Consider the following 15801-nt stretch of genomic DNA (forward strand, 5'->3'; position numbering starts at 1 on the left):
AGACTATTCGAGAACATGAAAACAGCAAATGCCATATTGCCTGCAAATCCATGTCCCGGGCTCAATCTCATTCTCTACTGGTGACACCCACGGTCTCGGCGCTAATGGCTATGTCAGAGAAAACAAGGAGTCTTGACTAGATTTCAATTAAAGAGTTCATAAAAACATCTCTAAAAAATAAATAAATAGTAAAATGACAAAAAGAGTTGTTTTTCTTATTCATTATTTTGTCACTCCTCTCTGTTTGGAATCAACATAATATAGAATAACATGCTTTAGGTAGATCTAAATCATTTAGAATTTTGGCCGGTAAAAAATATGCTTGACCGGTAGATTTTCATCATCTACCAGCCAACTTGGCCGGTGAGTCAAGAATTTTATTTCGGACCCTGCACACAGGTGAGAAACCGCTCAGATGCAAAACATGTGGTAAATGTTTCTCCCAGTCTAGTCGCATGAAAACTCAACACAGGTGAAAAGTCTTTTCTATGTTTCATCTGTAGAGGGTGTAGCATTGAGGATAGACTATATATTTTATCAAAATGGTCAATAAGGTGATAATTCCGTATAAATATGAAATATCAACCTGATTGATTTTTGAATGCCTGATCAGAAGATTATAGTTACTTTTACTTATTCAGGGACCATAAACACACTTTGTATTAATTCAGACGGTCAAGTATATAGTTTATAAAAATGAATTTATTTCTATTTCCCTAAAATAATGATTATACGTGACATGGTATGGATGAAATGATGGAATGGAAGCTAGATGTTTTAGCAAAACCTTTCTTCAGTGTCTGGGAGAATTTGTGGAGTCTGGGTTTTAAAGCAAACTTGGCTGTCTGTTTGGTAAGCTAAAGATTTATTTCTGAAAACGATCCGACGCCAGTGTGCAGGTTACAATACCCTTTTGTATGTATTGCTCTCTGCGGTCCGGAGGAAGGGCGGCTTCAGTGGTTAGCATTGACATATAAATATTGGACAATGGGTTTCCATAGACTACAATAACACGTTTTTGAAGAAAAATGGGAGGTGGCCACCACCACCATTTTGACCGTGTCACAGGTTCCGTCAAGCCCAGACAATTCCACAAAAGGGAAGAGAGGTGGAGCTGAGGGTGGGGCTGTAAGGCTGGGATCAACTGACGACACCCGGTCAAACTAGCTACAAGCTAACCCAAAGCTAACGCGGAGGTGGGAGCTAAGCTAACGGAGGAAGCAACCTAGCTACAACTGGAGTTAACTGTGCACAACACCAGAGCTTCTGAGTCAGAGATACGCCGGGCTGACCGCTGGGTAAAACCGGGTGGAACACAGAGGTCTCCCGAGAGCTCCACAAGCCGGCAGACGCACAGCAGACTGGCGCCGCTGCGATCTGAGATGCGCAGAGCTGCCGCTGGGGAGAACCGGGTGGAAAGGTTTCCATCCCAGAGCTCCAAAAGCCGTCAGCCCGCACAGCAGACAGATGCCGCGATCAGACAGAGATGGACCGGGCTGCGGGGAGGGGAGAAACAGGTGGAAAACATCAGTCTCCCGAGAGCTCCACAAGCCGTTAGTCGGAACCCAGCTCCACCAACATGTTATATTTCAACCCATTTTCTAAAGTGCAGCATTATGTTAAATGCACTGGGTTTACCCTATTACATTTAAATTTCATGGTTAAACAGTACATGTTAAAATCTAAGCTCAGCTCGGCAGTGACCTAAAATACATAAATATAATTTTACTTACCGAAAAAAATGAAGTGGAGACTCCTTGGACGCTCTATTAGTGCAATTAATGCCACAGCAAGTCATTTTGTCCAACAATTGCACAAATAATATCCAAAAAAGAATACACAAACGCTACAACTAAATGGTCTAAGTTGAGGCCGAGGCTCAGACTGAGGCCTTTCCCCAGAGCTAGCTCTGTGGTCACGTGGGTCTGATGCTCATTAATTATACAGAATTTTAGGCTTTTAATACACTTAAACAGAAGAGTGAGAAAAAAATCACCCTCCCCAGAGTTGTCATGGGTGTAAACTAGATCATTTAAACCAAAAACATGTTTTGGTACCAGGCTGTAAACATGTTTATTTCTGCTGTGAAATTGGTATTTTTAACATGGGAGTCAATGAGGATTTGCTCGCTTCTGACACCAGCTCCTAGTGGATGAGGGTGGAACTGCAAGTTATTTCACTTCTGCGTTTGCTTCAATTTTCCCCCCGCATTGTGGGGGCTTGGTGGTGAGTCACCGGACGTCAAGACCATGAGAACCCAAAGATTTGTAGCCCCCTTTGAATTCAGCTTAACTTCTGGTCAATTTGTTGGTGAAAAATTTACCTTTGGTACTTTACACCCTCCCCCCTTTTCAGCAAATTGTAATCCCACTTAGCAAAGTCCGCAGGCAGGGACCACGATGAGAAGGAAGCCAGAGCCATGAGGAGAAACAGACCAGATCACAGCAATCCACAGTGTGTTGAGTACTATCATAGTATGACGTTCAGACGCACCGAGTACTATCATAGTATGAGGTTCAGATGCGCCCATCTGCTTTAACGCACGCTGTTGAAGCACTAGTTTATGCAGGGACAGGAATTTAATATTAAGCTCATCGACGTGGCGTTGAACCGTGTCGATCTTGACCGAGTTGACTGATGAGAGTCCTAAATTGAAAAGAGATCAAATTGTATTAGCTAATGAGAGGAAATCAGAGAGGAAACAATTCTCCCCAACGTGGGCACCAGAAAGATCATTATTTGAAATTGTGAATTTCTATGCATGGAGTAGTATGTGAGTCGAGCAGTAGTGGTACAGGGTGACCTTCAGCCCCCCCTTTGGTAGGTGAGACACCTACTGCAGGGCGCGAGGTCTCCGGTGCCGACTGTAGTAGTGCAGGATCAGTGAGGCCATCAACCCCACCTCAAGCCCCGAATGTTTTATGAAAAGCCCCAGATCTAAAACGTGGAAGTAACATGCAGTACCAAAGTCCAACAGAGAGGGAGCAGCTGGCAGTAGTTTGCATACAGCCTGCCTGAGACTCCACCACTGAAGAAGTCCTTCAGCAGCCGGCTTCTTCTACACTCTCTGCCTGAAACGCATGAGTGAAGATGGACATAAGGACGTTTTTTAGACCAAAAGTACGGCGACAGAACCCCAGCTTTGATGAGACTGGTGCTGACTCAGGTTTGTGAGTCTTATTTCAAAATATTTGTTGTGCTGCTGGTTTGCCTAAAGTTAGCTTACTATCAGGTAAAGTTGTTGGAGAAAGAAAGGGAATATTTACTATCATCTCACACTAAACACTAACAGGAACTAAACTCTGCCCTGAATATGCTTAATATGTTAGCTTAGATTAAAAATTATGTAGCGTAATGGTTGTTGGCTCTTTTATGAAAGATAAACCATTCAACATAATAATCTGGAATATTAATTTTTACAAATTAATAACCAAATGTTATAGAGATAAGAAGACTCAAAGGTTGTTTTCATCGATAAACTGACGATCATGTCCGTTTGTCTGTGTTTCAGTTCAATGAAAAGACAAGTTTAAATCTTAAGAGTTTTAATTCTTCAATTTAAACTAACGATTTGAAATGACAATCATAGGAAAAACAATCAACATTGGCAACCTTGTTGGACAATCTTTAACAGTTGTTGTTTTAAGCCTGCACCAATAGACCTTGTGTTGGATGTGCTAAGATTTGAGAATGATGGAATTATGAATGCGTGCCAGCAGGTGTCTGAGATTGCTTCAGGGAAAGAAAAGGTGTCTGAGTGAAAAATGATGTTTTGCAATTAAACTTTTCTTATTAGAAAACAGCATCAGATCGCTATCTATCGTGTTCTGCCTCACCATACTTAGGACCCCCTCTTAGATCCGGACCTCACAGGAGGATGTTTCTCCAGATGACACCTTGGCTGACAGAGAAGGCGAAGGTGTGCTGCCGGTCCAGTCCAGAGTTGACCTCGGTACACGTTGCTGAAGCGTTTAGCAGATGCGCTTTCTCAAGTTTAGATTAACTCATAAATCAAAAGACTCTGGGACGAGTCTGCGTTAGCTGGTTGCATTTCAGCTATTCTGTCTGGCTTGACAGAAATAGCATGGAGGTAGAAAAGAGCCGGCAGGGCTCCTTTCCCCATGGCGTTCGTTCCGCACGTCCACTCTCTTCTGATCTTACTCTCGTTCTGACTAACTTACCAAAACCACTTCTCTTCCCAAAGCAAACTTGTGCGTCAGAGCAAATGTGTTTTGGATTACTGTGAATGCAGACCTGTGTGAGGAGGTGTGAAGGTCATCTCTAAACATATTCAAAAACATTATTTAATTAAATATACTGATTCATTATAGTTCATTATGATTACCCAAAGCATAATAATCATTCATTTGATTAAAATACATTTATAATGAGCAAAGTGATCAAATGATTATTTAACATTAATAAAGAAAGGAAAGCTTAAGACTGTTTTATTATGACTAGATAATCAGTGAAGTGCTTCCTCTGGAGATGCAGGTGTTCTCGATGTTGTGGAGTCCTTCAGACTTGCTGGCATCTTAGGTCTTAATCTGTGGTTGAAGGTGCTGCGTGACCCAGCTTTGACCCAGCCGGGCAAATACGACCTTTGGCACAGAAACCCATACTTCCTCACGTTATAATTATGTGGTACAAGACAAATCTATATGATGTTGACTAGTGCGTGTCACGTGTGTGCGTGTGCGCGTGCGTGTGTGAAGCCCCGGACCTTCTTCAGTCCTATATCTGCCCCTGGTAGGCTACACTCCTTTCTATGGTCTAGTGTGAAGTGGATGACTGGAAGGTTAGAATCGTGACACATCATGGTGGTCAACATTTTTGATGGTGTATTTTGTCCTGGCTTTAATCTGTTCAGTGTCTCAGTGAAGTATAAGTTCAGCAAAGAAAGAGAAAAAAAACCTGTTTAGCTTTCTGTTACTAAAAAGTTTGAAGGTTGAGTAAAATTTAAATAAAACAGAGTGCAATGATTTTCCCACAGACATTTTTACAATACATTTCATATGTATCACACTGAAAGCAAAAGAAAAACAAGTCATGACTTAATATGATTTATTTCTGTCATGGTAGTGCAGAGCGTTGAATGACAAATTTTCTTCAGAAGTATTTTTAGTGAAATTTAATTTTTCAAAACTAATCATGCTTTACAACACCTCAGTGTTTCTGTAATAAGACTTTAGTCTTTCACATAGAACATCCAAAGCCATTTTTGTTCATTAAAGTGAGAACTAAAAAAATCAGAATTACATGGGATACATAAATTAAAATATCACAAAAGAATGAAATTTTACAGGAAATTAAGTCATCATTTAGAGGTTAGAGGTGCTGGGTGGTAGAGTGACAGCAAAATTATTTCTCATCTAAAAAAGTATGTTTAGATATATTTTAGTTTAACAGGCTGCTTTGTACCGAGTCCTGCAGGGGACTTGGGAAGAAGAGTTTATTTTTTTAACGTCCTGTTTGTTTTGCGAGATGCTGAGTCAGCGTGACTGAATCACGGCCCTCTAACCTGGTAGCTGTGAGCTTATAAGTACCTAACCGTAGAACTCTGGACAACTTCAGACTTCTCCATTGATCCCACGTGGCTGAGAGAAGCGGAACCATCAAGAAAAAGAGAATAATCTTGCGATCTTCCAAAACAAACATGATTTGAAAAAGAAAGATCATTTCCGCGCAGGGCTCCGTACTTTTCATGTGTTTGTATTTACACGGTCTATTGCTGAATCAGACATCACAAACTAAACTTTTAGGCTATTTGTTTAATATTTGAAAACATCTCAAAGACAGATCTAAAGACACTTCCTTTTGCACTAAGGACAAAACTTCTAAATGTGATCAAATCCAATCAGTACCGATAATCACTGGATATTGCAGGTATACTTTTTAACTGACACAGCTGTAGCCCATACCACTGTGGTTCCCTCTGAAGCCCCCAGTTCTGTTCCCCCTGGACCCCCCAATGTTCCAAGAGCTGCTCCAGTACCAGCTCCAATTGTTATAGCATTACAACCAATGACAGCGCGAAGAAATGGGTTGTTCTTCTCTGCCAGTCGTCGAGCTTTGTCTAACTTCATTCCCACATTCTGGAGGAGGAGCTGCATCGATTCCTGGTGAATGGCTTTTCTAGCTTCTTTTATCATCTCATTAGTGAAGTATGTACCTCCATTCCTCAGAACCATCATGTCGATCTTCCTCAGCAGCTTTCTGACCTGAGACGGATCTTCAGCTCTGTTGTTGAAGACCACATACCCTCCACCACACTGACTGATGAATGCTCTGAGAGCTTGATTTGGACTGATGAATCTTTCAATGGAGACTCCTTCCGCCTCTAGATCATCTCCATGAGTGAATACAACCATTGTGTAAGCTGCTGCATCTTTTCCAAAACACTCCTGGATGATTTCAACGGTTTTTTGTTCTTCTTCAGTAAATCTGCTGAGATTTATCACGACCAGGAACACATGAGGACCTGGAGCAGCAAACGAGGTGCATTTAGCAAATTCCTTCTTCATCTTCTCTTCAGACATTCTGGTGTCAAACAGACCTGGAGTATCAACCACTGCTAGAGGCTGACCATTAAATTCTCCCGTTTTCTTTTCACACGAAGATGTTATTGAAGAAGCAGACATGGTGGAATTAAAAGCTTTTCTCTGTAGGATGGTGTTTCCTGTGCTGCTTTTCCCTCCTCCAGTTTTTCCAATGAGCACCACCCTGATCTCTTTTTCCTCGACATCTGTTGGAGAAAAGAAAACTATTAATTTTACATAGAGTTTTAATAACTCTTGAGATGGGATGCCGCATTGGCTTCACAAGAACAAGTCGACAATTTGGGCTACTAAAACGCCTAGTGGGGGTTAGTGGTGTGCATCTCTACCTGCCTCACGATTCCATCCGATTCCGATTATCTGCCTTAGGATTCGATTTGAGTCTGAAATGCATCACGATTCTTCGCACAAAATTTTTCATTACTTAATAAAAGCAGTAGAATAGTTTTCAATTTCTTTTTGATTTCAAAATCCCTGAAAAACAGAACATTTATCTATTCACTATAGTGAGCAATATTTTTTAAAGTGTGCTGCCTATAATTACTTAAATAATATAAGAAATAATGTTTTTGGTAGAGCAGCTTTAAGATAGAATATTACTGAACTTAAAAATAGTAAACAAACACTGTGTTAAGTGATTCTTTCACATCCAGGATCCCAAAACCGAAATAAGCCCAGACATCCAATTTAAATGTAACGGGTACATCTTTGATTACTGGTAATGTTGGCCCTGTATCCCTGTCCTCCTTTTCTGTTTTAAATTGGCGCTAGGGCAACGCAGTGCGCATGTCATTGCAACTCTGCCCCCAAAAGTAATTGTAAAACCTCAAAACTTTATTGTCCTGCATAGACATAGACCAGGGGTTGGCAACCTGTTCCTATCAAAGAGCCATTATTACCCGTTTCCCACAGTAAGGAAAACACTGGGAGCCACAGCAGCCGCGGCATTGTGGGCGGGGCCTACCCTCAGACAGCAGAGAGCTGCTCACAACAGGTGACAGTCGCCAGTACCGGTCGCTCGTGTACGTCAAAGTTATCTTTCATAAAAGATAATCAATAAAACGATTTATATAAAGTGGATCCAGAAGTTGTAGCCCGTCTCTGCCTACAATATTTTGATATTTTTCACCCTGTTGGTGGTTTTACTGAGCAGGTGCCACTTTTGTCATACGTTTCTTTTAAAAACATGTTTAGACTGTTCAGAATACAAATCCAGGCTCTGTCACGTTTGATTGTTGTAATTAAACTTTGTAGGTGGGGAAGGTCAGAAAAGCATCCGATCATTTTGTTTTTCCCTCATTTACAGTGACGGAGATAACGGCGCAGTGCGCCTGGCTCTGGTGTTAATCAAGTTAAATTATATCTCTTTGCAACAATTTTCACAAGAAAACAGAACAGTTAAAAGCAGGGCCTGTGTTGTGTTGTGTTGACCGGACAGTTCCCGTGTTTGACTATTTATTTTGACGGAGAAAGAATAGAAAGAATTACCCCGACGCATGCAGACAAACTGACACTATACGTTTCGCACATCGCAGATGTAGCTAAATCACTCAAGAAATGATTCCCATCTGAACATCTGAGCTGGACACTGCTCAGCGCAGCTCGCTGTCAGTGTGTACTACATAAGGTCCACAGTGAGCTGAAGATGTGGAGAGGGGCTTGGAGCGCATCGCAGAACCAGAGCGTATGCAGGAAGATTCCTCCGACTGAAGCGAGACTTGTCACTTAGAAAATGTTCCCTGATTATGAAACTTTGGCTGAATAGTGCTTGTTCCTGTCTCCAATGTGGCGACACATCCAGGAGCCGTCTGAGGAGAATCCCAGAATCTGACATCCTCTTCAGCTCATAAAGCGCATATGATTACGCACAAGCGTGACGCGTCAACCCGGTCTCACAGTAAGACCGAGTTGGAACTGTTCAGGTTTACGCAGACAATCTTTACATTTAGAATTGGCATACAGATGTAAAATTAATGCAGTAAAATATAAAGCATTTTATTTAAATATCCATTCATTATTTTACAAGCACAGAGAGCCGCATGCGGCTCCAGAGCCGCGGGTTGCCGACCCCCGACATAGACATAGGAAGAGAATCTCATTATGTCACGTTGCTGCATCGATGCGGAATCATGCATGGCTGAATCGCGATGCATCTTAGAATCAATCATTTTTCCCACCTCTAGTGGGGGTTACTGTAGCATTTCACCAACCAATCAGAATGGGCATCAAAATTAATAATTTCCGCAGTGTCTTACCGCTGAAAGTGACGATCAGGGGATCTTCAATGTCTGAATTAGAGATTTCAGGTTCCAAATCTTTATATATTCACTTTCTTTGACATACTGATGTTTTATAAAAAAAATAAGTTGTAGAATTTCTCTTGCATTCAAAAGAAAGTAAAAAAGATTAATACAAATTTGCCAGAAAAAAAGTTAAACGTCGGGATTTGTGTTTTTGTTTCACCAATAATTAAATTAAATGACAATTTAAAACTCAAACAAAAGTGTTCGCAGTCATTTAAAAATGTTTAGGTAATCCTTATTTAAGCGCTTGTAATCTCTCTCTCTCTCTCTCTCTCTCTCTCTCTCTCTCTCTCTCTCTCTCTCTCTCTCTCTCTCTCTCTCTCTCTCTCTCTGAGAATACACATGGGTCAAAAGGTCAGGTGGAAGAGTTAGTGCTGCTAGATTAGACAGATTTTATGTCTCTGGTACCTTTCTCTCTAGAGTGATGGACTGTCAAATAGTCCCAGCTATTTTCACAGACCATCATTTGGTTATAACTGAACTGATGCTTCATTTTGTTGGGACAACAAAATCCTACTGGCACTTTAATGTAAGGTTATTACACGATTTTACCTTTTGCTACAATTTTAAGCTGTTCTGGGAGGCTTGGCGGTCCAAAACGAATGATTTTAAGACCATCAGTGAATGGTGGGAACAAGGGAAGGCACAAATTAGAGTTTTCTGTCAACATTACACGCGGGGGTCTACAATCCAAATAAAAAAGGCTATGGCAGATCTAGAGAAGGACATCAGGGCTCTAGAGACTCTCTCTACTATTCAACAACAGCACACCTTAGACCAAAAAAGACAGCAACTTGGGCATTCCTGCAAGAGAGGGCCAAAGGGGCCTTGATCCGGGCTCGTCTCACCACAATACAGGACATGGATGCTCCAACATCCTTCTTTTTTAACCTGGAAAAGACTTCAAACCAGAAAAAACAAATGGCTGGCCTTCGTCTGCCAGATGGACAGTTATCCACAGACCCAGTGGAGATGAGGAAACATGCAGTAGTTTTCTATACCAGCCTTTTTAAAGCCGCCCCATGTGATGTGAACTGTGCCAGAGAGCTGTTGCAGGGGCTTCCTTCCTTGACCACAGCAGACCAGGGAATCTTAAATGCAAACATAACCATGGAGGAGCTAACAACGGCAGTCTCCCAGATGGCTGCAGGTAAATCTCCGGGGATGGACGGTTTACCTGCTGACTTTTACAAATTCTTCTCGAGCAGTATAGGACAGGACCTTATGGATGTTTTTAGAGACTCGCTTCAGACAGGAGCACTTCCTGCATCGTGTAGGCGGGGCGTTCTGTCCCTGCTGCCGAAGAAAGGGGACTTAACCCAACTAAAAAACTGGAGACCAGTTTCCTTGTTGTGTTCAGACTATAATATTTTTTCTAAGTTCCTATCTAATAAACTTTGGGGATTCATCTGAGGTCTAATCCCAGACGATCAGTCCTTTTGTATACCAGGAAAGTCACTAATGGACAATTTGTTTTTAATGAGAGACATGTTTGATGTTTGTAACCTTTATGATGTAAATGCAGGTATCATCTCTATTGATCAGGAAAAGGCGTTTGATAGGGTTGATCATGAGTTCCTGTTCTCTACGCTACAGGCTTTTGGTTTTGGGGGGAGGTCCTTTCTGGAAGGGATTAAGATGCTGTATAGGAATGTCATCTGTATGGTGAAGGTAGCGGGGGGCCTGAGTCAACCTATACCAGTTCTAAGAGGAATCAGACAGGGTTGTCCCATCTCAGGACAACTATATGTTTTAGCTATTGAACCGCTGCTGTGTCGGCTAAGGAACAGGTTGAAAGGTCTACACCTACCTTTACCTGTCTCTAGCTCTCCCTTAAGCCTGGTTTATGCTTCTCTGTCTGCTCCGCAAGGGACAGACACGAACGGATTGACGGAAGCGTTTTGCTCTCATACTTCTCCGTCACCTGGAGAGTGTTGCAAAGCAATTGCCCGGCAGGACAACAGAGAGCGTAGCGCTGTTCTGTGGTATCCTGTCATGTATCGGTCCAAGATCGCGTGTTTATATTGTGTTTTTTGTGTATATAAGAGACTTTTAACACGGACATATTTGTCTCTCATTATCCCACCTCTTAATGCGCTCCCCACCTCTAAACCCACGTTTCCTGTCATTTCCGTCCACAAATAAAACGCTTGCTGCGCATTTTTTCACTCCTCCAGTCACGGGAGAATTAAATGTTCATATGTTTAGAGTTTGTTCGCGAGGTATTCTTCAAGCTTCTCCGTGTCTGCCGCTAGTTATCCTCAGCTCTCTTTGCAATGGCGGCGCTGTAAACAACAGCGGTGCCCTGACCAATCACAAGCTTGCGTAATCCGTCTCGTTCGACGGATGTTTAAAAAAGTGGGCTCGACTCCGTACGTACTTGCGTGCCTGCCGGAGCCCTACGCAAGGACGGATAATGGCGTTGCGTGTCTCCGCACTGACGCAGACGGAGAAGCATGAATCAGGCTTTAGTTGTGTCTGCTTATGCAGATGATCTGAATGTTTTTATCCATGAACAGCAGGATGTACAAGAACTCAGATCTAGTTTACTTTTATATAAGGATGCATCCTCAGCTAAGGTTAACTGGGACAAGAGTGAGGAATGTGTAGTGGGGGTGGGGGGTGGGGGGTGGGACCTTAGTAATGTCCCGCATCTGCCAGAAGGGCTGAGGTGAGGAACGAGAGGTATTAAAACACTAGGCCTGTACTTGGGTACTGAAAGGTTTAAGAAACAGAACTGGGAGAAGGTGGAGGCGCGGTTGTCTAAATGGAAATGGCTTCTCCCCCAGCTGTCCTACAGGGGCAGGGTTCTGATAGCAAACAACCTGGTTGCCTCGTTTCTGTGGCACAGACTGATTGTACTGGTTCCACCACCAGGTCTGCTGGAAGGTGTTCAGAAGCTGTTGGTGAAATTCTTCTGGTCCGGTCACCACTGGATCAGAGCTTCGGCTCTTTGCCTGCCCGTGTCAGAGGGAGGACAAGGACTAATAGACGTGGTGTCTAGAACTGCAGCCTTCAGGTTACAGACAGCTCAGAAGCTTCTTTATGGTGACGGACTCTGCTGGCTGCCCCTGGCGCATCTCCTGCTGCAGAAGGTTGGTGGGCTTGGGCTGAACAAACACCTGTTCCTGTTGAATCGGAAGGTGGTGGATCTGACAAGGATTAGTCCGTTCTACTCGGCAGTGCTGGACTCTTTTAAGCTGCTGACAGTTTCCAGAACGCCTGACACGGGACCAGGGACATGGTTGCTACAAGAACCCTTGTTTGACAATGACTTCTTCTCTCGAGCTGGCATCTTAACTTCGTCTGCGTTGAACGTGATGTTTACCGATACTGGGATTGTAAAGTTTGGTCACTTACTGAAGATCCCGGCTGGAACCCTTGGTGAGCGGGTGGATGTGAGGTCCACCAGAGTGATGGAGAGAGTGGTTGAGGAGGTACGTAGGTCCCTTTCTGTGTCGCAGAGAGCCTTCATTGAGTCTTGTACTCTATCTGACCAATGGGATGATGACAGTGAGCATGTTTTTCCGTCTCTGGAGGTTAAAGCAGCTGGTGAGGGATGGCAGGAGGAGAGTGGATCACTGCTGAACCCGAACACTCCAGTGTTGGGCTCCTTCCCTTCTTGTGGGAAGAAACAGATCTATCAAACTTGTGTGACGGTTATCAATAGGCGCTCCTTGTTAGGAGTCTAGGTGGACTCAGGTGTTTGCTGCGGACAATGCCCCTGGGGGCAGCTGGAGGAGTTTGTATAAGTCTCCAGTGGAAAAAAGGATGGCAGACCTTCAGTGGAGGATCATACATGGAGCTTTAGCTACGAACAGACACAGAGCTCGCTTTGATCCAAGCACCGGTGAGGGATGTCCTTTTTGTAACCAAACTGAGATCGTAGAGCATCTGGTGGTAGCATGTTCTAGGTCAGGGATTCCCAAAGTGTGGTGCGCGCACCCCCGGGGGTGCGCGAGCTGCCGCTAGGGGGTGCGCGAGGTGAAAAGTGTAATGGCTGCGGAGCTCAAAGAAGTCTGTCATATGTCACCATTAGCGTAGCCAGAAACTCATTTGTGGGCGGGCCAAAGAAAACGTAAGTGGGCACAATAAATATAATTGAAAACAAGTATATTTTTGCGCGCACGTGTGTCCTCCACATGTGTTCTAGCTTCATAATAACAATGCGCCGAGCTTCAGCACTCTGGCCTGCGCACGCCGATATGTTCCGTATTTGATCATTTTTAACGGTGTTGGAGAAATCTGAAGGTGGCGAGTCATTCTGGCAGATTAACACCCTGTCTCATGCAGGTGTTCTGACATTGTAAACCTCACATACAGAACATTGTGGATGTAACAAAATAACAAGAAATGATTCCCATTCAGGCTATTGACAGCGTGCCGGAGATCTGAAGTTCAGAGTGCGTCTGTCAGAGGTCAGACGCGTGCCAGCGGAACCACGGCACATCAGGGCTGGGCAGAAGTCATTTTACAACATTGGTTTAAATAGCGCCAATAACGAGGCGCGGTGACTGGAGCGGCTCATGGAGCTGTGCCGTGCGCGCGCGCACACACACACACACACACACACACACACACACACACAGATTCAATAAGAGCGCACGCTGCGCAAACTCCGGCGCCCCAGAAATGAGAGCTGCCTCCTCTGTTATAAAAACTTTTAAGAGGTTTTATAACATTTTTCATTCCAGGTCAAATTAAGATATTAGCTTCTATTTTGGGATGACGTATTAAAGTCGGGTCCGCTCCAGCCAGTGACTCCGAACCTGACTACAGCTCCTGTTGCAGCATTTGTTGTTCCAGTCCGCATGGCAGCGGATCGCAGATTCAGCCACCATAAAACAGCAATAAGTCAGTCTGAGGCAAAAGTGAACATCATGGCTTTTCCATATTTTCCCCTATAGACATTTGATTATGCACAAGTAGGTGATCAGCTCAGGTTTACGCAGAGCAGAAGGAAGGAGAGCGCTCTGGCCGCACAGGTTAAACGTTCCTACTTTAAGAAAACCGTTAAATTGCATTGTTTATGTGCTACCTGGGCACTCTAAATATTTATTCAAAATGAAATCAAAGGACATTGTAATGGTATTGAATGTTTATTAATTACGATTTAAAAAATGAAAGTGATGGGGAAAAAGGTCGATCATATTTTTTTTAACCCTGTCTGTTTAGCTTGACGTCTGAGATATATATATATATATATATATATATATATATATATATATATATATATATATATATATATATATATATATATATATATATATATATATATATATATATATATATATATAGCCATGCCCTGATGTGGGGGCTGGGGGGATGCGTCGACATGGTCGGGACATAGAAGGGGGTGCACGGCTAAATAAGTTTGGGAACCACTGTTCTAGGTTATCAGGGATGTTTAAAGTTTTAGAACGGTGGGTTAGTGCACTGTTTTCAGGCCCAAGTACAGTGTCAGAAAAAACGGACAATATTGTTGATTAACTTTTTATTTGCATGTGCAAAACCAGCCATCTGGAAAACCAGGAAAAACCAGATGCTGGGACAGAGCTGGACTGATGCTGAGCGGAGTCTGAAGGGCCTGGTGGAAGCTCGCTTGAAGATCGAACACACTTTTTATGAACTTACTGGGAACCTGGACTCATTTAGAGCGGTGTGGGGGATTGGGCAGGTGCTCTGTCTGCTGGATGGGCAGGGCTCCCTAAAGATCAACTTCTAAACTGGTTTATCAGTTTTCCTGGTTTTATTAGTGGAAAACAAGTTACAGTCATTAACGCTGATTGTTGATTTGTAAAGAAAAAGAAATAATTTAAAAGTCATCTCTCTCTCTCTCTCTCTCTCTCTCTCTCTCTCTCTCTCACCCTATCAACAATACATTATTATAAACCATTACCCTACATCGAACTGATGAAACATTGTCTCTGCTATAATGCTAACTCAGATAAACTGAAGTTGGGGACTGTTTAATCTAGCTGTTTGAGTGGAGTTCCCCCATTACCAGCTGCCTGGAGCTCAGAACAGAAACAATTTAGCTAGTTTTGAAAATAGCACTGTTTAAAAAAACACCTTATTTTCTTAAGATCCAACTGTGAAAATTCCAAAACCTTTTACGTCTGAGGTTTTCACGTTTTTCTTTATACAGGAAATTTGCCTCTGGTCAATATCTTTAGGTGTTAAGAGGTTAATTAAAAAAAAACATACTAGATTTTAATTAGGAATAAAATTAGGAATTTCCCACATTCATTTGTGATTTCATCTTTACACAGTTTAACTGAAATATAATGTATTAACATGCTTATAATGTCCTTAACTGTGTTCATTCCCTAACAATGACATGTTTTTACGGCTATAACAAAAGGACATTTAGAAAGATCGCCACCAATATTTGTCACAAACCCCTATAGCAAGATCTGCTGTCAAGCAGGTATAAAAGTGATAAACATACTCACCCAACAGAGCTACTTGAGATTCGTTTAGAAATGGTTTAAGTTGCAGACTGGACATGTTAAGTCACCTTTGGTGTTTAACGGCTGAATAGTTGTGGTTATTTCTCAGCTCTGTATTTGATACCTCAGCAGTAACTTCCTTCTGGTAATGGGATGGCAGTTCGTTGGCATTGTGCCAAAATACTGATAAAAACCAACCTGTGGTCTTGAATAAAGAAGTTGTCATGAAAGACCAACATATTTTTTATATTCATATTGCAAACTAAATATATCCAATCAATACTTAAAATGTGTAGACAACATAGTTAATATTTAAGCAACAACTCCAGCTTTTACAGCCATTAAAGTCTTGTGCTTATCTAGCTGGTATCTTCCAGTAAGCTTGGACATTCACCTCTTTACTGGAAGGCAATGACGTCTCTGACATGACACACACACACACACACACACACACACACGCTCACACACACACGCTCAGTGGCCTAGTGG

At 42.6% G+C, this 15801-nt stretch overlaps 1 protein-coding gene across 1 annotated transcript; it reads right to left on the minus strand.

Moving 5' to 3' along the window:
• Positions 1-5047: 5047 nt before the first annotated feature.
• LOC107376788 (GTPase IMAP family member 9) lies at positions 5048-15510 on the minus strand. Its single transcript, XM_015946057.3, has 2 exons — positions 15316-15510; positions 5048-6745 (listed from the first exon to the last, which is right to left on the minus strand). Exons 1-2 carry the CDS (start codon positions 15368-15370, stop codon positions 5871-5873), a joined length of 930 nt encoding a protein of 309 aa, XP_015801543.3. The 5' UTR covers positions 15371-15510; the 3' UTR covers positions 5048-5870.
• Between the last annotated feature and the right edge of the window lie 291 nt (positions 15511-15801).

The sequence above is a fragment of the Nothobranchius furzeri genome, chromosome 2 (genome assembly GCF_043380555.1).
Source record: "Nothobranchius furzeri strain GRZ-AD chromosome 2, NfurGRZ-RIMD1, whole genome shotgun sequence".
In the NCBI taxonomy this organism is placed as follows: Eukaryota; Metazoa; Chordata; class Actinopteri; order Cyprinodontiformes; family Nothobranchiidae; genus Nothobranchius; species Nothobranchius furzeri.

Coding starts and splice junctions, on each gene's coding strand:
- LOC107376788 (XM_015946057.3), bottom strand. CDS start 15,370: ATGTCCAGTCTGCAACTTAAACCATTTCTAAACGAATCTCAAGTAGCT. Junction 6,746..15,315: donor ATCTCAAGTAGCTCTGTTGG/GTGAGTATGTTT, acceptor TTTCTCCAACAG/ATGTCGAGGAAAAAGAGATC.